Raw genomic sequence first — 19,790 nt, 5'->3', positions numbered from 1 at the left:
GCAGGAAGCGTTTGGCTTGTTCTGGAGGAGCTGCTGTGTGGAGGACATGCCCTAAAGCACCGTTCCCTTCCCGAAACAGAGGCGTTCTTCGGCTTTTTGCCTTTAATTTTTTAAGCGAGAAGGAATGTTCCCTGTTTTTTCTCTCCCCCATTATATATTGGTTTTGTTTGTAGCTAAATTACAATTTAGAGATGAACCAGTTGGTGAAGTCAATAATTCTCTGGAAGTGTTGCTTATCTGTGAGCAAACAAAGGGCGGTCTTGTTGCCAGTAAATATATTCAATTATTTGAACGAACAGTTGTTTGAGGAAAAAACAAACCAAACAAAATTAAATTGGACTTTTCAGGCAGAAAAACATGAATGAAAGTTGCAAGCTCCTCTTGGCCGCTTTACTAGGTGGCTGAAGAGTTATGAGTCATACGGTGAGGATGAGACTGTGGATTCAGCTAAAACCTTCCCAGTGAACTGCAAACACTGGCAGTGATTGAAATCACGGTATTTAATCAAAGAGGGAGGAATATGTATGAATAAAATAGAATATTATCAAAATAGTTTTTGTTTGTATTCCCCCCCCTCCCCCAAATATTAGGCAAGAAAGCTAAAGACATCAGGGAGAATTATTTTATGATAACAGGAAAAAAGAGACTTAAGTGTAAGTAAAAATTGTAACGAGTCCAGTAAGGATGACTTAATAGTAGTTGTTAATGGTTTACTAAAGGTGCTACCTATTTTTGTTATGTATTTAACAAAATTAGATTAATTTTACTGTGCAAAGCAGACAATTAAATCCTCTGTAGGTCTCCTATTTATAAGGTTAGCAATGGTACTTTTGCATAACTGGCTGTTTGTAGCACTCAAAGCTTTAATTGAGGAAATCTCTGTGTTTTAGTGACATATATATACTCTGACCATCACAAACATTACAGTTTCCCCAGTATTCCACAGCTTGGTTAGTCTGGTGGTGGCCATTAAATAATGGAAAAGCTGACAGGTGACCAAATATTTATGTAATTAATGAGAATGGCTTTAATTGCATCTTTATCTTGTTTAAAGCCACAGGTTCCTTTGATGCCACAGTGACTTCTTTCCTACCAGAAATTAGAGGCTTGATTGATTAACACCAATATAAAAGACTTCTGCAAGGGCTTTGACTTTGGGATATTTCTGTTCTCCCTCACCCCCCAAAAATAAAATATTGCCATGTCATGAATGAAGTTTTTACGTAGCCACACGTCAAGTTTTGAAGTGAACGTGTTTGTGTTGTTGCAGAGGGGAAGGGTAATGGCAAAGCATGCAGGAGAATCACTTTGTTGAGGTGGATTTTGAAATACTAATACAGTTCTAATTTAAATGGCTTATAATGGATATTGGGGAGGAAAAAAAACCAGATTGGTTTGAACAGGTAAATACAATTAATTTTGTAGTCTCAGTGCAAGATGTTTTTGCTCACCCTGGATTTTGACTGATTTTACTTGTCAAAGACAAGATTGAGAGGCTTCTTTATTTCAATATGTAACTATGTCCATGTTACACTGTTCTTACCAATTTCTGAACTACACTGAAAAAAAACCCCCAAAATCTGTAACTGGAAACTTAATTTTGGTGTCCTCATTTGGGGTATTCAGGTGTTAATCACAGCTATTAACACCTAATTAACTGTTAGAACAAGCTACCAGAGGAAGTGGTAGGGTATCTTAGGTGGTATCTTTTGTGGAGTTTATTTAAAGCATAACTGATAATTCAACAAGAAAAAAGGTTTATTATCTGGAGTTCAGGTTGGACTGAATGAGGCAATAGTTTATTTTAAATTCTGTGAATCTTTGAATGACACAGTCACTCCCTGTATTACTGCTCTGCACGTTGCTGATGCTTTGCTGCACATTTTTATTCATATAAATACACTGAACTGTCTTGCTGTCGGTACCAGTTGTACCTTCCAGAAGGGCTTTATAACTGTAAAAATAAATAGGGGAGCAAACTGTATTTGGCGGCACCTCCATCACAAGTTAGCAGGCTCCATCAGTTAGCTTTTGTTGTCTCCTTGCACCAGGATCAACCTAAATGATTTCTGAGGACAGTTTTAGACCTGTATCCTACAGGTTTTTTAATACTGCATTTGCAATAGTGCTTCATGGTGCAGGATATGATTCTTTTAACTTCCTGAAATAGCAACGTCACCTGTAATGCCATGGCAAGAGCTTGGATATGGTCTTTGTTAGAACAAGCTTGCAGCACTTATTCCCAGGTCTGTCATCCTTTGTATTTTTCCTGTGTCTGTCTTTGTTTCTGGTCACTGAGTTTGTTATTTAAACAACTTAAAGTGAAAAGTAACTTTGTAATATTCAAACTGTATAGCTTCTGGAGCTTATTGTTTGAGCTTTCAGTAGTATGGAAACAGTGGAAAAGATAAGGTAGGGACTGACCATCCAGATGAAGTGATTTAAATCATAATAACTAGCCTGTGCTACTGGAATTCTTACTGCAGGTGGAGTGGGGTCACGCTGGGATCTTTCAGTGTTTACCATGGTGTAGGTCTACAGCTTGACCTGCTTTACAAAATTGCTTAATTGCTGACAGTTCTCCAAGCGTGCAGGAAAGTAGTTCATGACTTACACAGCTGTGATGAAGACGTTTAATCATTTTAAGTGCAGCTCTAAAAAGGACAGCTAACTAACTTTCAAACTCTGCGTTTATTTCACGAGAATGCAATGTGTCATGTAGTGGTCAGTATTTATCCTTGTTTCTTTTGCTGCTCTTCTGCAATCAAATGTAATGATTTTCTGTTTATAGTTGCTGCTATTTAAGTCGAAGATTAAATCAGCTATCAAGCCATGATCCGTTGTGGAAAAGACACTGCAAGAAGTACTGGCTTATTTCAGAGTAAGTGTGGTTGTTTTAAGCTTTTTTTTTCTATGAAAACAAGGCTTAATGTTATTGTGCCATCTGTTTATGTCCACATTACTTGTACTAACTCTAAGATTGAATTTGTATTCATTAGCTTCTCACCAGCTTCAAACTGATGAAAGTTTAGAGGTATCAAAAATGTTAATTTCCTAAAGAAGCTTCATGACTGTACAAGGGTTTAAAAGTTTTATGGATGGGTAGAAAAGAGGTGCCCTGTTAACGCCTAGGCTGAAGGAAAAGTTGCAGCTGGACCTTATCAAACACCAAATATTCTATGGAGGAAAGTAGTATTGAGTGTTGTAATTATGAGGGGGACAACTGGGTGGTTGTGTCAAGGGCAGCCATGACTGGAAGCACAGAATAGTTGAGGTTGGAAGAGACCTTTTGAGATCCTTGAGTCCAACTCCCCTGCTCACTCAGGGTCACCTAGAGCAGGTTGTCCAGGACTATGTCCAGTGTCCTGTTAGTGGGCACCATTGAGAAGAGTCTGGCTCCATCTTTACTCCTTCCCATCACGTAATTGTATGAATAAATAAGATCTCCCTGAGCCTTCCCCACCAAGAAGAGTTCCAGCTCCCTCAACTTCTGCTCTTGGAAGCTCTTTGGTTTGATGTTAGTTTATTGAACTTCCCAGATTAAACTCAATCTATGTTTTTTGCCCCTCAACTCTTGTTCAAGAAGCAAGGTTCTTCTCTCCTTTTTAGAACTAAAGAGATATTTAACATGATGTGAAGACTTCTCAATTGTTGCATTTTTATTTAGGTGTATGAACTTGTACTAAATCTTTTAGATTCATCGTGCTGATTGGCGTTTGAGGAGCTGGAATATATCATAACACAAAGATGCAAGGGCTGCTACAATTTGGAGACAAGCATCCTTTGTCAGATGTTAGTCAGCACTTTTTTGACAGCCTGTCTTCCCATAGTCTGCTATCGTGTCTATGAGGAGAACTGAATGGGCAGTAATTCCTGAAGAAACTGACTTTCCAGATCAGTGCACAGAGTTCTCATTTAACTCTCTGGTTTGTTCCTTAATGCTTCTTATTGGATAAATAAAAGTGTTTGTGACTAATGCAGTAGATCAAAAAATATGATGAATTTTTGTAAGGTTTTCTCTGTATGTACATGAAATGTGATCTGAATTAGCTATTCACTAGTTCTAAGATTTAATAGTAGACAGCACTCTGTTTAGTGTGCTATACTTTTTCTAAAAGTTTAGAAAATTTAGAAAAAGCAATACTTTTTCTAAATTTTTCCCTGTTACTAAGTACCCCAAATGTTTCCTGATTCTTTTCCAAGTTGCTGTTGAATAGATGCTGGAATTGGTTGAGTTTGTGTAGCTTCATACAGCTCAAAGTGTTCCTGGCTTATTATTATGCATACTGTTTCTGCCAAATAATAAATATTAACTTCTTGCTTTTAGAAGTCAAGCTTTTTAGGCTGGTATTTTAAACTTTATTTTCTTAATTTCCACTTAGAGAGGAAAAAAGTAAACGAAATCAGAGCTGGAAATCCATCTTCATCAGTACCTACTCTGACTTGGGAAGATACATCCACTACTACGCTACCTTGAAAAAAGCCTGGGATGACCTAGAGAAATATTTAGGACAGCGATGTCCTCGGATGATTGGTTCTTTGAAAGGTAGGGTGTAGGACCTGCTTTCTCTAGTAGATTGGCTGACACAACACTGTCTGTTAATGTTTCATCCTGCTTTCATCCTAGGTGTGTGCCTCAATTACCACAGCCTCGAAAGCCAAGTAGATGTGCTTTTCCTTCCCCTCCAGTAAATAAGTAAATCAAACCACATGCATAGTCCTTACCCAGTTACTAGTGATGCACAGATTCTCTGAAAATTTCAGCAAAGAAATCAAGATTATTTTTTTCTAGTGATCTTCTTTATCTCTGGATAATCAGAAAATTAATATACTTTTACTGCTTTTGTCTTTGGTTGCTATGACTGATTTTTTTTCTGTTAATTTATTATTTATTTTAATGATCCCATTACTTCAAGGACCTGTTGGTGTGATTTTATTTATGAATTTTTTCTTAAGACCTAATTAAAACACTTTCACATGAAAACAAGCATTTTAAACTAAAGGCAAACAAAAAGTATTGGTTCTTTCTCTTCTGTAGGTCTTACTGTGTTCTTCTAATGAAGGTAAATTAGTGGCCAAACAAGAATATTTATTTTTTTCCTCCAAGGTTGTTTTCAAATTAAGTCTGTGTTTTAATACTTAAAGTACTTCCAGTATTCTGGTTCATAAGACATGGAGCAAGTTTGGACTTTTCTAGTATAGGGACAAAATAGCTCTTACATTTGCAGCTGCACTTTGGTCTTTTGTATGAAATTGACTGACCAAGACGTTTGTTTTAACATGATCTGTGAAATTAAGAGAAATCTATAGACAATGATCTGTTTCCTGTGTTCATCTTGCATGTTTCTTGGCTTGCTGGATAGTGCTGAATTTTTAAGTTTTACTAATTATTTGTGCATAACAGAACATGGTTAGAACTTAACACTTACTGTTTTCTGTAAAAAAATTTTTTAAATAAAAAATGGTTTTTACTTTGGAATTGTGCTGAAGGAATGCCTTTTTAGGAAAAAAACAAAAGGGTTATATGCAGCCTGAACTCTTGTGTATCACAGACCATAATACTTGATGTAGATATCCATACCTTGATTTCTGTAACTTCTATGCTGCTCTATTGAAAACAGAGACTTCACTGAGGTATCATTCTATGATTCTATACAGAACCACTGTCAGTCAAATATTTTTGTTAATAAAATGGAAAGTATCTGGAGAAACAGAGTATCTGTGGAAAGGAACAGATTTTACCACAGTAAAATTCAAAATTCTCCTAAGGAATTTGGTGCAATGAAGCTTCTCTTTCTCTCCAGAAAGACAAAAATAAATTTAAAATTATCAGTTTCCACACTTGTATAGTGATGGCAGGTTTTAGCAGGAGCTCTTCCATAACTTAAACCTTTTTAATACCATTTGTACAGGATCTTGTTTCAGTGAATTGTTAAATGATGCCATATAAATTAAATTGATAATGAATATGAGAACAGTCACCCAAAAAACCTTGATTGAAACAGCCCACACAGGCCACCCTGTTGATCTTTGATAGAAGTGGGGGTGTCTAAACCCCCTGAAGTGTGTGTGGAGGTGTAAGAGTAGTTATTCCCCACCCACTTCTGTTGATGATGATATGAAAATCCCCCTGTTACAATCCATTTATTGCTTCAAATTCCAGGTGGATGGTGACTGCAGCCAACATTTCTTTGTTACTGATTGGACTGGAAACTGAAAGAAGCAATCCTTAGTATGATGAAAGAATAAAATCAATATTGCCTAAAAGTTTCTGGGACTAGATCAGCTAATGACAGTATTGTGGGGAAAAGGCTCATTTCACTTTATAAATACTTTCTGCTTAAGTCAGGCCTGTTGAGATTTTGTTGGATGGAGACTGGTGCTGTATTAAGTAATCAGTTAATGTCATCAGCTTCCTTTCAGATTTATGGAGTATTCATTCTGTGCCACCTAGCATACAATAAAGTCACCAAATATTTACTTGAGTCCATCGTGTTCGTTTGATTAAGGCACTTACAAATTCCTTGCTTTGTAATTGAAATACTTGATTTTTAGTGATTCTGGCCACTAGTGTGAATTTAATCAGTGGAGATTCTTGACACCATGCGAGTAGACAGCTGCATCCCAAAGCTGAATTGAATTTGTCTTGCTTTTGTATATCTGTTGCTTCGCTTTCTCTGAGTTTTAAGTGGCAAAATACTTGGAAAAATGTATTTATTTAGTGATAAGGTAAAGTAATCCGTAGTGCTAAGGTTGCTGGGGCTACTTAAAATTCCCTTTGGTGGTTAAAAACAATCTATTACATCTAGAATGTAGCTAGTTTTTGCCTTATTTCTAGCCATGCAGCTCTGAGGGAGTAATATGAAATAAAATTTTAAAGGAGAAGTCTTAGCACAAATTCTAATATTCACCTTTGTCAGGACCAGCATGCTGGGCTTGATTTCCCCCTCTAAAACTGCCACTTCAAATATTCTAATTCTTTTTGTACCCAGAGAGCGTGCGGGAGGAAGATCTGGATGCTGTGGAAGCACAAATAGGTTGCAAACTCCCTGATGACTATCGATGTTCATTTCGCATTCATAATGGACAGAAGCTGGTTGTTCCTGGGTAAGGAGCGAAACCTACACACCAAGTTATTCCTTTTGTGTTTCTTTGATACTTTATTTATTAAAAAGGTAAAATATCTGCTGAACAGGATGGGTGAAGCATTAAATATATTGTAACTGAGTGACCATTTGAAGTGACATTTCTAGAATTGCCTGTCTTCTAGTCTCAGAAGTAATTACAAACACAGTGTAGATTTCTAATTACTCAAATTACACTTCAGTCCTTTTTCCTAGTGAAAAGCCTTTTTTTTTTTTTTAAAAATAAATAAAACTTCCAACTGCTAGACTTTTAATTGTAGCACTACAAGTTGCTCCCCTGAAGTTTTGCTTTGTATTACATAAATAAATGAGCCTCTTGCAGTCTTCAGGTTTAATTATTTAATAACTTTTTTCTTAAAAATGGTTAGGGAATAAATTTCAAACCAGGTAGTCATTTTAAGTAGAATGAAAATGTCAGTTCTGCAAATTTAAGTTTTCTCTGTAGAAGATTTTACAATTTTAAGCAGTTTTAGCAATTAAAAACTCCTTTTACATCAAAGTGAGAGGACAAATGGCCAAACATCGTTTCCTATCTTCCAGCTATAGAAAAAGTTTGCAGATCAGCACTTGATGAAGCACCTCAAACATCAGCAAAAGGTGGAAAGCTGAGGCAAATCATTGCAGTGTCTGTAGGAGGCAACACATTTGTGTTGCTCTACCAAAACTAGTAAAGAAGGTGCAGCTTCCTCCAATTCTAGTGTTGTATGTGCAGAAGGGATACGGGAAACAGTTTTATGCAACTATGAGGTTGACTTCTAGTTCTGTTTCTTTTCCAAAAGAGACTTTTCAGAGAGGATATAGGTGCCCTAGTTCTGTAGACTTTAAATGAAGCTCTGCAGCTTGTGTGCTTCCTGCTCTTCTTACTACTTTTTCGCTCCCACAAAGCCTCTACTGTGATGATGTGCCTGTGGAAGGGCTGCAGGAGCAGACCTGTGCCTCTGGGCATGTCTTTCAGCTTGAACAACTGCCAGTGGGCTGTGGTCCATTGCTGTGCCCTCAAAGCAAGGACCTGAGCCTTACACACAGGTTGACAAACCTTGTTGGTGGAACACTGACTGGGGAACTAGTTAGGTTTGACATGTGGGACCCTGGAGCAAGAAAGGCTGCCACACTGCCAGTGGAAGGTGTGGTCTTACTGTTGGGACCAGGCTTGGGACCAGGAGATGAATACTGGAGAGACCGAGTGTAGGCAGTGGAAGTCTATGCAGCAAGTTGGTGTGTTAGGTCAGAAATTGAGGAGTTGTCGTTGTTAGATCCTCCAGGTTTCTGTGTTTGGATGTTAATATCACTTGTTAAACTGTAGAACATACTAATTCCAGGCAAGGAATGGAACCTGTTACTCAAGATGGGAGCAGCTGATACCATGCTGACGTGTGGCAGCTTGCACCGTAGTCACTGCTTTCATAACACCAGTAAAAGCTTAGTGTCTGCAAGAGTTTACACCAGAGAACATCAGTGAAGGGCAGATTAGAAGGGAGTATGGGTGAGGAGGTGTGCATTACAGGTTTGGGTACTCCTCTTATTGCTGTAGTGTGTGCCCTTGTAGTTGATTACTTTAATCATATTACCCCTTTTTATCATTCTTCCATTGTCTGCTCCTTTATTACTTTAAGTGTAGGTTGCTCATTCTTTTTATTTTCACCCTAGCTATCATCTAGCCCAGCATTCATATCAGTGTTAACTTTAGCTTCTGATGCTCCCCTCCATTCCTAATCTGTTACATATTTCAGATTAGTGCTACTCTTTTCCATATATATAAATATATATATTATTTTCTTAGGTATAGAGAGGCTCCTCTTACTGTCTTCAATGTCACTTCCTTGTTGTTGAAAACAAACAAATTAAAAATCCCATCCTTTGCTGTGGTGCTTACAAAAAGCTGGAGGAAAAAAAAAAACAGACAGTTGATTGTCTTGCCATGTCACGCTGATGAATATTGTCTCATTCTTTCTGTGTGTGTCTGTCTGTCTGCCTTAGTTTTTATACTAAGATTATAATCTGTCTGATTTAATAATGATTTTGCTTGTTTACTTCTCAACCTTTTCTCCAAAGCATAGAGCACCTTGCTCACTGTGGTTTTCATTGATGACTGTTACGGTAGCAGCTTGGTATTCTAATTGAAAAATCATGGGTGCTTTGATAATACTGAAATAAACTTGCACAGAACTTGAGATACAGAGCACTGGTTATGGTTCTTTTATGCTACTACAGGAAGCTCTGTCAGCTGTAAACTACCTTTGAAGTAGTTGCAGACACTATGGGAATTACCAACACATTTTTAAATGGTACTTTGGGATGCACAAAACATACGAGGAAGTGTTTTATCTTAGAGCCATCAAGCCTTTCTTTGTGAAGGTTGGTGTTGTGAACTAAGAGCCTAGTTCAGCACTTGGATGTTAGAGTTGGTCTTCATCTAAGTCTAATATGTGTCTAGAGCACTGGTAGAGTCGATGCTTAGAAAAAGTTTAAAGCTGTCTTTGCATTGTGAGTTGTATTTTCTGATTATCTTTCCTTTTTTGTTGGTGTTGTCTGTTAAGTTTGATGGGAAGCATGGCACTGTCAAACCACTACCGCTCTGAAGACTTGTTGGATATCGACACAGCGGCTGGAGGTTTTCAGCAGAGGCTAGGTCTGAAACAATGCCTTCCTCTTACTTTTTGCATTCATACTGGCCTGAGTCAATACATGGCCCTGGAGAGTGTGGAGGGACGAAATAAATACGAGATCTTCTATCAATGTCCAGTAAGGAAGATGTTTCTACTTGTGAATGTACTTTTCTAATGATTAATGGTGTCCTTTGCATGTTACCAGATACCTGAAATATTTTACATAGCTGAAAGTGAATACTAAGAAATCATATTAGTTTCTTACTTGTCCCTGAGTTGCCATCTTTTATCAGTTTTTATCAAAGCACAGAAGTGGAATGGTTAGTAAGTGAAAGAAATTTACATAAAGTTGTTAATGGCTGCAGCAGTTTCTATAGGTTCATGATAGTGGACAACATTCATCCTTATTGGAAAGTATTCATTTAATTTGTTCAAACTATGGCAGATGTATACTCTTGACCCTGTTTCTGTAAAGAAGAAAAGCCTCTCCATTATGGAAGATCAGCACCTGTATACATCTCCTCCCCCAGATATGTTAAATAATAAATATTATTAACATGCAAACACATGTTACTATAATAAATGATACCCCCTGGTTTGTAAGAAGAACTTACTCTCCTTGGAGAGAGTCACAACCCAACTGGACATGATCCTGGGCAACCTGCTGTAGCTAGCCCTGCCTCAAGATCATCTCCAGAGGCCTCTTCCAACCTCAGCTGTTCTGTGCTTCTGTTATAAGGCAGTATTTTTAAGGGGTCTTGTTTCTTGAAGGATGCATTAAATCTGATTGTATATGCATGAGCCTTAGTGGAATGTTGAAGCTGTATGTTCAGTGATCCTGTGAGCACTCATGGGGATGGGCGTGTGTGTTTTATATGTTTAAATATCTGACTGGGAGTATAATGATACATTAAGCAGCCAGATTTTAGGTTTTGTGAATACAAGGAAAGTGTTCCCCATGTTCTATTTCAGGTGTTGAATGTTAACTTTGAAACTCTAATGGTCTCCTCCTAATACATCCATAATCTTCTGTCTCTTTTAGGACCAAATGGCTCTGAATCCTTCTGCTATTGATATGTTCATTACAGGTAACACTTTAGATAAAATATTCTGCAAAATGTTTTAATTGCACTGTTTAGAAAATGCATGTCAGTATGACTTGAACAAAGCAAGCCTTCTAAATTTTCTGTGCTACTTGTGAGACTCTAACCTGCTTTAAAACATCAGCGGTTATTTGAAGTGAGATGCATGTTTTCTCTGCTAAAGCTTGTCCTTCTGCGTGTCTTGTATACAAATCATTCAATGTACTAACCTGTCTAACAAGATGAACATAGCCATCATAGGGGTGATGTAAGCAGTTGTTAAATACAACACTCAAGTGGACAGAAAGACATCAGAAGTGATGAGTGACACCAGCATTTGTAGACCATGATTATAATGTGAAATACTTAGCTAAGTGATTCTTTGTTTGCTGTGTCATTTCTGGAGTAGGCATTCTTAACCCTTAGTTCTTGGTTGGTTTCTCCAAATGGTCATTGTTGGTAGGATGGACTGGAATATTGATGACTCATCCAAGTAAGTCTCAGAGTTTATTATAAAAATATTCAAAGCTTTAAACTGTTTCCTTGAAGTATTTATTGTAATGTTGTGCTTAGTGGTAAATTTGCCTGCCTGTCTTTATGAATGTTTTTCTTCTTTGGCATCTAGGTACATCTTACTTGGAATGGTTTACATCCTATGTAAACAAAGTTGTAACTGGTGGTTATCCTATCATCAGAGACCAGATTTTCAGGTATCGTGACTGGGATTTATCACCTCACTGCAAGGTTTCGATGCTTCTATTAGAAAGCTGACCTCTTTCCAAGTAATTCTGGGTATCTAATACAAAAGCTGATGGTGATGAGAGGAGAAAGCAGCTGGAACTTCCTGCAGATAGTGCAGAATGCTTAAAGAAACTTTTTTTTTTTTTTTTTTTTTTAACCAGAAACTTCAGAGTTTGTAACTTTGCATTAATGGGACCAGAATTTTGCACTATTAACTGATCTGAAGCTTAGCTAACAGTGTAATTATTCTGCTTCCCATGAGCGTGCTGCAGCTGCAGGACTGTCCTTCTTGAGTTACTAAGCAATTATTTCAGCAAACTAGGCTCTAAAGTAACACTGTTGAATATGTAAATTCAGGACCTTTCTGGTGTTTGAATCTTCATGCACCTTTTATTCCTTCTAATTATAAGCAAGAACCTTAATTCTGTCAAAATGAGATACTACAGAACCAAATTCCTGATCTGTAAATTAATTTGCTGTAGGAGATGCTAGTTTTTGGTTTTTAAATAGCATAATGACACACCTTTATTATATTAAACAAGTGTATCTTCCAAATTATACACCCAGCTTAATACAAGCGTTAATGGAGGTACAGAGATCCATAGCCTCATGAGTTTAGGTGATGGGGAAGTGGACATCATGAAGACACTGCGTACATCCTTTATTTAAATGCCAAATGACAAATTAAGAATTACTTTCAACCTAGTACCACAGTGCTCTTACTAGTAATTAGCTAATCACTTTACATGTTTAGTTTTCTGTATTGAATGTACAGAGCTATTCACAGAGCTGATGTTTTCCTTTCTGTAGGTATGTGCACGATAAAGAATGTGTTGCTACCACAGGAGATATTACTGTTTCTGTGTCCACATCTTTTCTCCCTGAACTCAGTTCTGTACATCCACCGCATTATTTCTTCACTTACAGAATCAGGTAAAAAACAATAACTGAATTAACTCTTTATAACACATGTAATGTTCAAAGCATCAGTTGTTGCAAATTTATGCACAACGTTCGTAAATGTACTAAAATGAATAGGATGTGCTCAACATGCTGTACTTTTTAATTAAAAAATAGTAAATCATTACCTGGTCATGTCCCCAACTACCAGTCAAGTTGGTAATTGGTGAAGTCCAGTGATAGGGGGAGGAAAGAAGTTGGGAGTAACTCTTGTGATTTAGAAATGTGTAAATAACGATAGCAAAGCAGAGGCATGGAGGTGGATCCCAACAACTGCTGTGGATACTTTACCTTAGGTTTTTTTTTCCTGGTCTACTTTGAGAGAGATCCCAAGGATACTAAAGCATTTCTTAAAATGTATGAAAGCAGTTACATAACCATGAAGTGTGCTGTTTGGCTTCTAGAATTGAAATGTCCAAAGATGCTCTTCCTGAGAAGGCTTGTCAGCTGGACAGTCGATACTGGAGAATAACAAATGCCAAAGGTGATGTAGAAGAAGTTCAAGGTCCTGGAGTAGTTGGTAAGTAAAAGGTTGCTTTTACAAACCCAGTAGAGAGAGTGTGTTTGTATTTAACCTACACATTACAAAAGTTATGTCGTGGGCCATTCCTCGTGGTGACAGAGGGTAGTAGTTGTATGGTTTGTATCAAAATAATTTTGTTGCTTGAAAGAGAGAGATATGTATCCATCTATTTTGTCTTCAGAGGTATTTTGCAAGGGATGTCCTGATAGTTAACCCCTCTTCAGGCAGTTTTTTAACATCAGTAGTTGTTGAGAATTATTTATGCATCCAGGAATATAAAATAATCTGCCTGAAGATTCTGTGGAGTGCAAGTGCTTTGGCAAACTGCTAAATTGTAGTTCTACTTCAGTCCTTACTGTTGTCATCTAATATTTTACCAACAGGGGAGTTTCCAATTATCACTCCAGGGAGAGTCTATGAATATACCAGCTGTACTACATTTTCCACAACATCTGGATATATGGAGGGGTATTACACCTTCCATTGCCTCTACTACAAGGAGAAATTCTTTAATGTCACAATTCCCAGATTTCATATGGTGTGTCCAACATTCAAGGTGTCTACAGCACGAATGGTAAGCAGCAATGCAGTTATATTTATCCTAGATTTTTTTTTCTCTGACCTCCTGTTTTCAGAGGACACTTGGATTAATTTTAATAGGACAGTGTAACTGTGTTTAAACTTCAGTGTCATTATCATTTTTCAGTTTTGATTGTTTTCTTGAAAATAGCTTTTTTTTTTTCAGAATCATTTATCAAAAAATAGTATAAAGTATCACTCAGTCTGACATAATTCCCCATTATATGAATTCTTTTCAGTATCTGGAATGTTTATTGGTAAGAAAACTTCAGGTGCAAAAATTGCAGTACTGGACAGTATTCAGATTGATAACTCCATACAAAACATGCTCCAATTAAGACTAAGTCTAGCAACTGTAGTCATCTTTGTAGGCAGTTTATGTTATATTTAATTAATAAATTAAATATTCCATCTTGGGATGACCACCCTGTCGTTTGTTTTAGCCCTGATGGTGTATCTAATTTCTTCAACAAGAAAAGTTTCAGTTAATGGCACTTCAAAAACGATAGTGGTCCATCTGCTGTTCATTAGTTCTCACCGCAAGTGCATTTCATCAAATCACTTAATAAATTTGCAAATCAGTAAGATATTTAACTCACAGTTAATTATACTGTAGCTTTAGTTTGGAGATTGCAGTTGAACTATGTAATTTCTCGCTTTGCTTTGGCACATTTAGAGAAGAATGCTTTATTTATTTATCACTAGCATAGCCCTTATTTAGAATCACAGAATGGTTTGGGTGGGAAGGGACCTTCAAAGGTCATCGAGTCCAACCCCCTGCAGTGAGCAGGGACATCTTCACTAGAGCAGGTTGCTCACAGCCCCATCAAACCTGACCTTGAATATCTGCAGGGATAGGGGCTCTACTACCTCTCTGGGCAACCTGTTACAATGATCCCCCACCCTCATATTGAAGATCTTTTTCCTGATATCCAACCTAAATCTCCCCTTTTCTAGTTTAAAACCATCACCCCTCATCCTATTAAATTAATTAGAGACTAATTCAGGTAGAACTTGAAAGTTTTTGTGCAATCCTTGAGTCCTTCCTTGGGGCTGGATATCTCCTTGTACACTTCCTCATGTATTTCCAGGGATTTGAGACACTCCCATCACCAGTAGCTCTAACAGTCAGTGCCAGCAGATGTCATGCTTCTAACAGAAACTGCCATCTCTTCATTCTTGCTCACAGCTGTGGGAGTTGTAACCTCCTTCCCTTCAGTTGACTGTAAAAATAATTTGCTTTTCTCTTTTGTTCTACCTCTGGTTTAAAGGTAGTAACGACCCTTTGTTTTTAAACTACTTTTATTAAAAGAAAAAATAAGCCACCAAGAAAGTTGGTAGAGCTGAGATACTGAATTGAGGCTTTATATAGTTGTGCATACGAAATAGTGAAGGCTGGTGGGTATTTACTGAGCTAAAGGTCAAATATTTTGGCAAAATGATCTCTGTTGCAAATTAAACTTTGTAATCATAAGGAGCTGGTTTTAGGACATAGATCACAATGTCTGCTCCAGCTGACTGACACAATCATGCAGACTTCAGATTTTGCTAGGCAATTGTTAGTGCTTCCTTATAGCTGGGAATAGAAGACTTTAATTAAATATGTATATTTTTTTTTGCTAGGAAACAAATCATAACGAATATGCAGTGGACGAAGACGAAGATTCCACAGACACTGATGAATATGAAGATCGACGTAGAGTGTTGGACATTCCTGCACCTTCTGGACGCTGCCCACGTCATACCTGATGGGATTTTTTTTTTCAAAACAAATTAAACTGTTTTCAGAAGCTGAACTCTTTGGGGCTAGTGCATAAGAATATTTCTAACTATTGTAAATGAACTTTCTGTTGCTCATCAGGGCAACTAGCATGAATGTTGGTGCCAGGTCTAATATTCATCAGAGTATAACTTTTTTTTTTTCCCCCTGGTTTGGAAGTGGGAAGGGGGCTGGGGAGGGCAAAGGGAGGGAGAGGAAGAGGAAGGTGTTTGGGTTTTGTTCACATTTTTCCAAAGTGCAAAACAGCTTGACAGTCCGAGGTAATAATATCTTACATTTTTAAACTATTGCCTATTTATGATCATATTGCAAATATGGTGTGGGGGTTTGTTTTTATACAAGCATTAAAAATTAGCAATAGACAAGATGGCAAAAAAGATGTATACTATTGTCCTTTCCCAGGAGTTTCCACTCTTGATAAATCCTAAGAATGAAACTTGCAGTTTGGGTGTGTGTCCCATTTGGGTGAAAACAGGTGCTCTTATGCTTTTTTTTTAAAAAAAAAAATTAACATAGAAGTATCCAAACATTCTGGTCATCAAATGCATAAATTAGGAATGAAACTGGCCTTATTTTTTGACAATCTTTCAGCTTAATTTTATGCTAAGTGACTCTGACTGGATAATACCTTTTGGAATGTAGTGTACATGCATCATCTGCCACTTGACAACCAAGAAATTGCTCAATAACTACAACGGATAAATTTATAAATAAGCTTTTTGAGTTTTTCTTTATATGATGTTTGCTGTTCAGACTTTGTCATAGGTGACAAATTTATGTTGAGGTATCATTTCCCTAAATCCTGTGTGGATTTTTGTAACTATGCCTGAAAAAAAAAAAAGGCAAAAAAATAAGGGGAAAAAAAGAAAAAGAAGAAAAGAGAAAAAAAAGACGAGCCTGACGGAACACCAGATGACTAGAAACTTTATATTTAAAGAAGTGTCTGTTTGCTTTATCACTTTTATTTTGTTTCCATTGTCATTAATAAACAACTTAACTGCCTCCTTTGCTCTGAAGATACATGGGACTCTTCTTGCCAAGACTTGAGTGATAATTGTGTGACCAGCCTGGCTGTAGTCAGTTCCTCTTTTTGACATCCAGAGTTAGTTGCTCCTGTGAGGAAAACCAGTATATTGTGGTTCCAACTGAATGTTTCCATATTTGACTAGTTACTGCTTGAACAGAAAGCCTGTTTTGGTTTTTTTACAAGTCATCATATTAGATTGTGTGTGTCCTCATCTTTCTCTAGTGCCCCTCAGCATTTGAATCTTCCACAAGGTAGAAAACCAGATATTGAGTATGACCCTTACAAAACAGCTGAAGAAGGAAAAAAAAAATGGTGGTGTCCCTCAAGGAAGTCTGAACAGCAGGGTGAATTGCTGGAGCGATTTAAAAACATTTCCATTTTGAGGATTCCTCAGTCTTAACTCTGAGGATGTTTGTGGTGTAATGCTTTTTCTTCAGAGGAATTTCATAATCTGTTAAAAGGATCATTGAGAAAGGAATTTAGTGGAACTAGAACTTATTCCAGGGCTGGCTGGCTGTTGTGTGTTTTTAAGGACAGATAACTCTCATGGTCGGAGGCGGAGGCTTGCTTGGTACTTCACTGGGATCTGAGTGTTCTAGTTAAATGGTATCAGCTGAAGGTCATAAGGCTCTACAGAAACACTCCCAACTCTCTGTGATTTTACTTTTCTCAGGGAGTGGTTCTCCCTTGATTGTTCAAGAGGAACTATCATTATTGGTTTCTGTGGGAGCCAAGATAGAGGACAGTGCTGTTCTGTCAGCTCCTGAGCACGGCCATCTGAGGGTCTGAGGCCTCTGCTCCAAGCACAGGACTCGTGTGAGCTGTGTATGTATGAAGTGAGAAGGTGACCAGGTAGGGGGAATGACACGTTACCACTATTGTACCCAACATGGATGTGTTTGTAAGAGGAAAAAGGTTATTCCAGCTGTTTTAGCACGTGGCACATTGCCTAAAGCTACCAGATGCTGTGTTACTGCAAGCGTTGTAGCTCTTCATTACATGTGTTTGAGTAGGGCTTATGCCAGTGGTTCTCCTCACTCCACCCAAAACTCCAAAGCTTATGCCAAATGGGTATGGAAAGTGAAACAGCTGAGGCCATGGAAGGAAACAAGGGATGGGTTATGTTTGCCAGCACTGCTGGGCTGTAGGAATCTTTACTGAAAGAGAACTGACTGTCAGTGTCCTGCTTCAGTAGATGGCACTCACCAGTGCTCTGACTGGTTCAGCCAGTGGTGGGGTAGGTGTGCTGCTGACTGCCCATCCAGTGCACCCCGCTGCTAACGCTTCCTGTGGTTGTTTGAGCAATATACAGGCACAGATTAGACCATGTAACACATAGGGGGGCCTGCAAGAAAGCTGGGGAGGGGCTTTTTACAAGGGCAGGGAGTGACAGAACAAGGGGTGATGTCTTTAAACTGAAAGATGGGAGGTTTAGATAAGATATGAGGAAGAAATTCTTTGGTGTGAGGGTGGTCAGACACTGTCCCAGGTTGGCCAGAGAAGCTGTGGCTGCTCCTCCCTGGAAGTGTTGAAGGCCAGGTTGGATGAGGCTTTGAGCAACCTGGTCTAGTGGAAGGTGTCCCTGCTGATTGCAGTGGGGTTGGAACTGGATGATCTTGAAGGTCCCTTCCACCCAAACCAGTCTGTGATTCTATGATTCTATATATATGTCCTTCCCTTTGGCCACCATTCCTCAGGTCCAGCCTGAAGTTCTATCAGCTTCTCCTGACTCAGATCCTCAGTGTTTGGTTCTGATACTTGGCCAGGGCTTCTGTCAAAGTAGAATAAGCTTTGTTGAACATCTATTAATTCAGCATATGGTTCAAAACCTAGCACATCCAACGCAAATATGTCACTAACCCAGTCGGTTTTTATATGTGGAAGAGGCCTACGCTGACAGCCTCTTTATAATTGCACTGTAGGATTCCTTCAGCATTTTTGTGGGCTTTTGTTGACTGGAGGGAACCTTTGGCCACCATTTCCTTGCTCTGACTGCTTCTTGTGAGAGAAAAACAAGTGGTGTGCCAGCCAGTGAAAAAAAAAAAAACCCAAAAGTTGCTGTGCAAGTTATGCCCACGTTGGATTTTTTTTTCCTGTCATTGTTTGATTTCTTATCACCTATGTGAAGAATGTAAAGTGGAAAATTCAGGCCAAGTTGGAAATACCATTTATCTGTGACAGTACAGATAAGTGTATCCAGCTTTTGGGAAGGGAAGATGTGAAGTTAAGTTCCTTGTTCCCAATTCCTCCTTGCACCATTTTCTAAGTCAATTAATAAATTAAGGATTTTTTTATTTTATTTTTTTAATACCAAGTCTTGAGTGGACTCTCATGTAGTAAGTTGTGTACAATAACACACAAGCATCTTCCTCTTTCATGCCTTTGCTTTTATTTATGGCTTAAACAGAGGTAAAACCTTAAAGATGTTTACAAGATCACATACTGAGCTGACTGATAATCATCTTAACAACTGTAACACACCCGCGGAATCTGATTTAAGTTCTGGTTTAGGATTCACTTTAATGAATAAATTGGCAGTTGTGCTGTGGTAACAAAAATAAATCCAGAACACTTTTTTTAAGTACAAGTGGTAGTTTCAGGTATTTCATATTGTACTCAAGTCAACGCTCAATATTTTTCTAAATAGCACTGATCTAAATCTCTTAATATAACAACAAAACCACTTTTGATGCCCTCAACTACATTTCTGTTGCTGTCCTTTGATGTTTTTTCAGGTTGTGAATGTTTAGATCTCTAGTCAGGTACTCCTGGAGAAAACTGCCACTTCCTGGTTGTTTCTCTTTGTGTCTTCTAAAAATCTTTGTCATTTTCTTTAGTCCTATCTATGAATTCATACCATTTATTTAACCACACGTGGGGATGCACGGCCGCATCATGCTGTAGGAAGAAAGTGTTTGAGTGCGATGAGTGTTTGATTGCAGTCCTGCTAATCCCTATTTTCTTAACTCAATCGCTCTGTCCACCCAAGACGCTGGGGGACACAGGTCTGGGTGGCTCTGGGACCTTTAGAAACCCAATTTCTGTGTGCAGAGTGGAAGTGTGGTGGGCACAAAGTGTGGTTTCAGCTGCTGGGATAGAAATTAAACATAGGAACAGCTACCACTAATGAAGGGTGGGAGGAATCAGAGTCTTCTCATTGGCACCCAACAACAGGATGAGAGGCAACGGGCATAAATAGCAGTATAGGAAGTTCTGAACATAAGGAAGAACTTCTTTACTGTGAGGGTGAAGGTCTGGGTGGTAGGTCTGGATGGGTGGAAGGAGAGACCATCAGAGAAGTGCCATGAAAAATCAGCAGAGCTGGTACTAAGCTGTGTTACACACGT

General features: G+C 38.2%; 1 protein-coding gene across 1 annotated transcript; it reads left to right on the top strand.

The window, feature by feature from the left end:
• Positions 1 to 2,791: 2,791 nt before the first annotated feature.
• On the top strand, positions 2,792 to 15,798 carry FBXO3 (F-box protein 3; the record flags this gene model as incomplete). The annotated part of the gene is made up of 10 exons (XM_010173179.1): positions 2,792 to 2,881; positions 4,383 to 4,546; positions 6,993 to 7,107; positions 9,683 to 9,887; positions 10,794 to 10,839; positions 11,459 to 11,543; positions 12,385 to 12,507; positions 12,939 to 13,054; positions 13,441 to 13,631; positions 15,260 to 15,798. Coding segments are annotated over 10 exons (1,261 nt in total), but the record flags the coding sequence as incomplete, so codon positions are not given.
• Between the last annotated feature and the right edge of the window lie 3,992 nt (positions 15,799 to 19,790).

Source organism: Antrostomus carolinensis, unplaced genomic scaffold, assembly GCF_000700745.2.
Source record: "Antrostomus carolinensis isolate BGI_N321 unplaced genomic scaffold, ASM70074v2 scaffold24818, whole genome shotgun sequence".
In the NCBI taxonomy this organism is placed as follows: domain Eukaryota; kingdom Metazoa; phylum Chordata; class Aves; order Caprimulgiformes; family Caprimulgidae; genus Antrostomus; species Antrostomus carolinensis.
The sequence above is the reverse complement of the archived record's forward strand: the minus strand, read 5'-3'. Positions and strand labels throughout refer to the sequence as shown.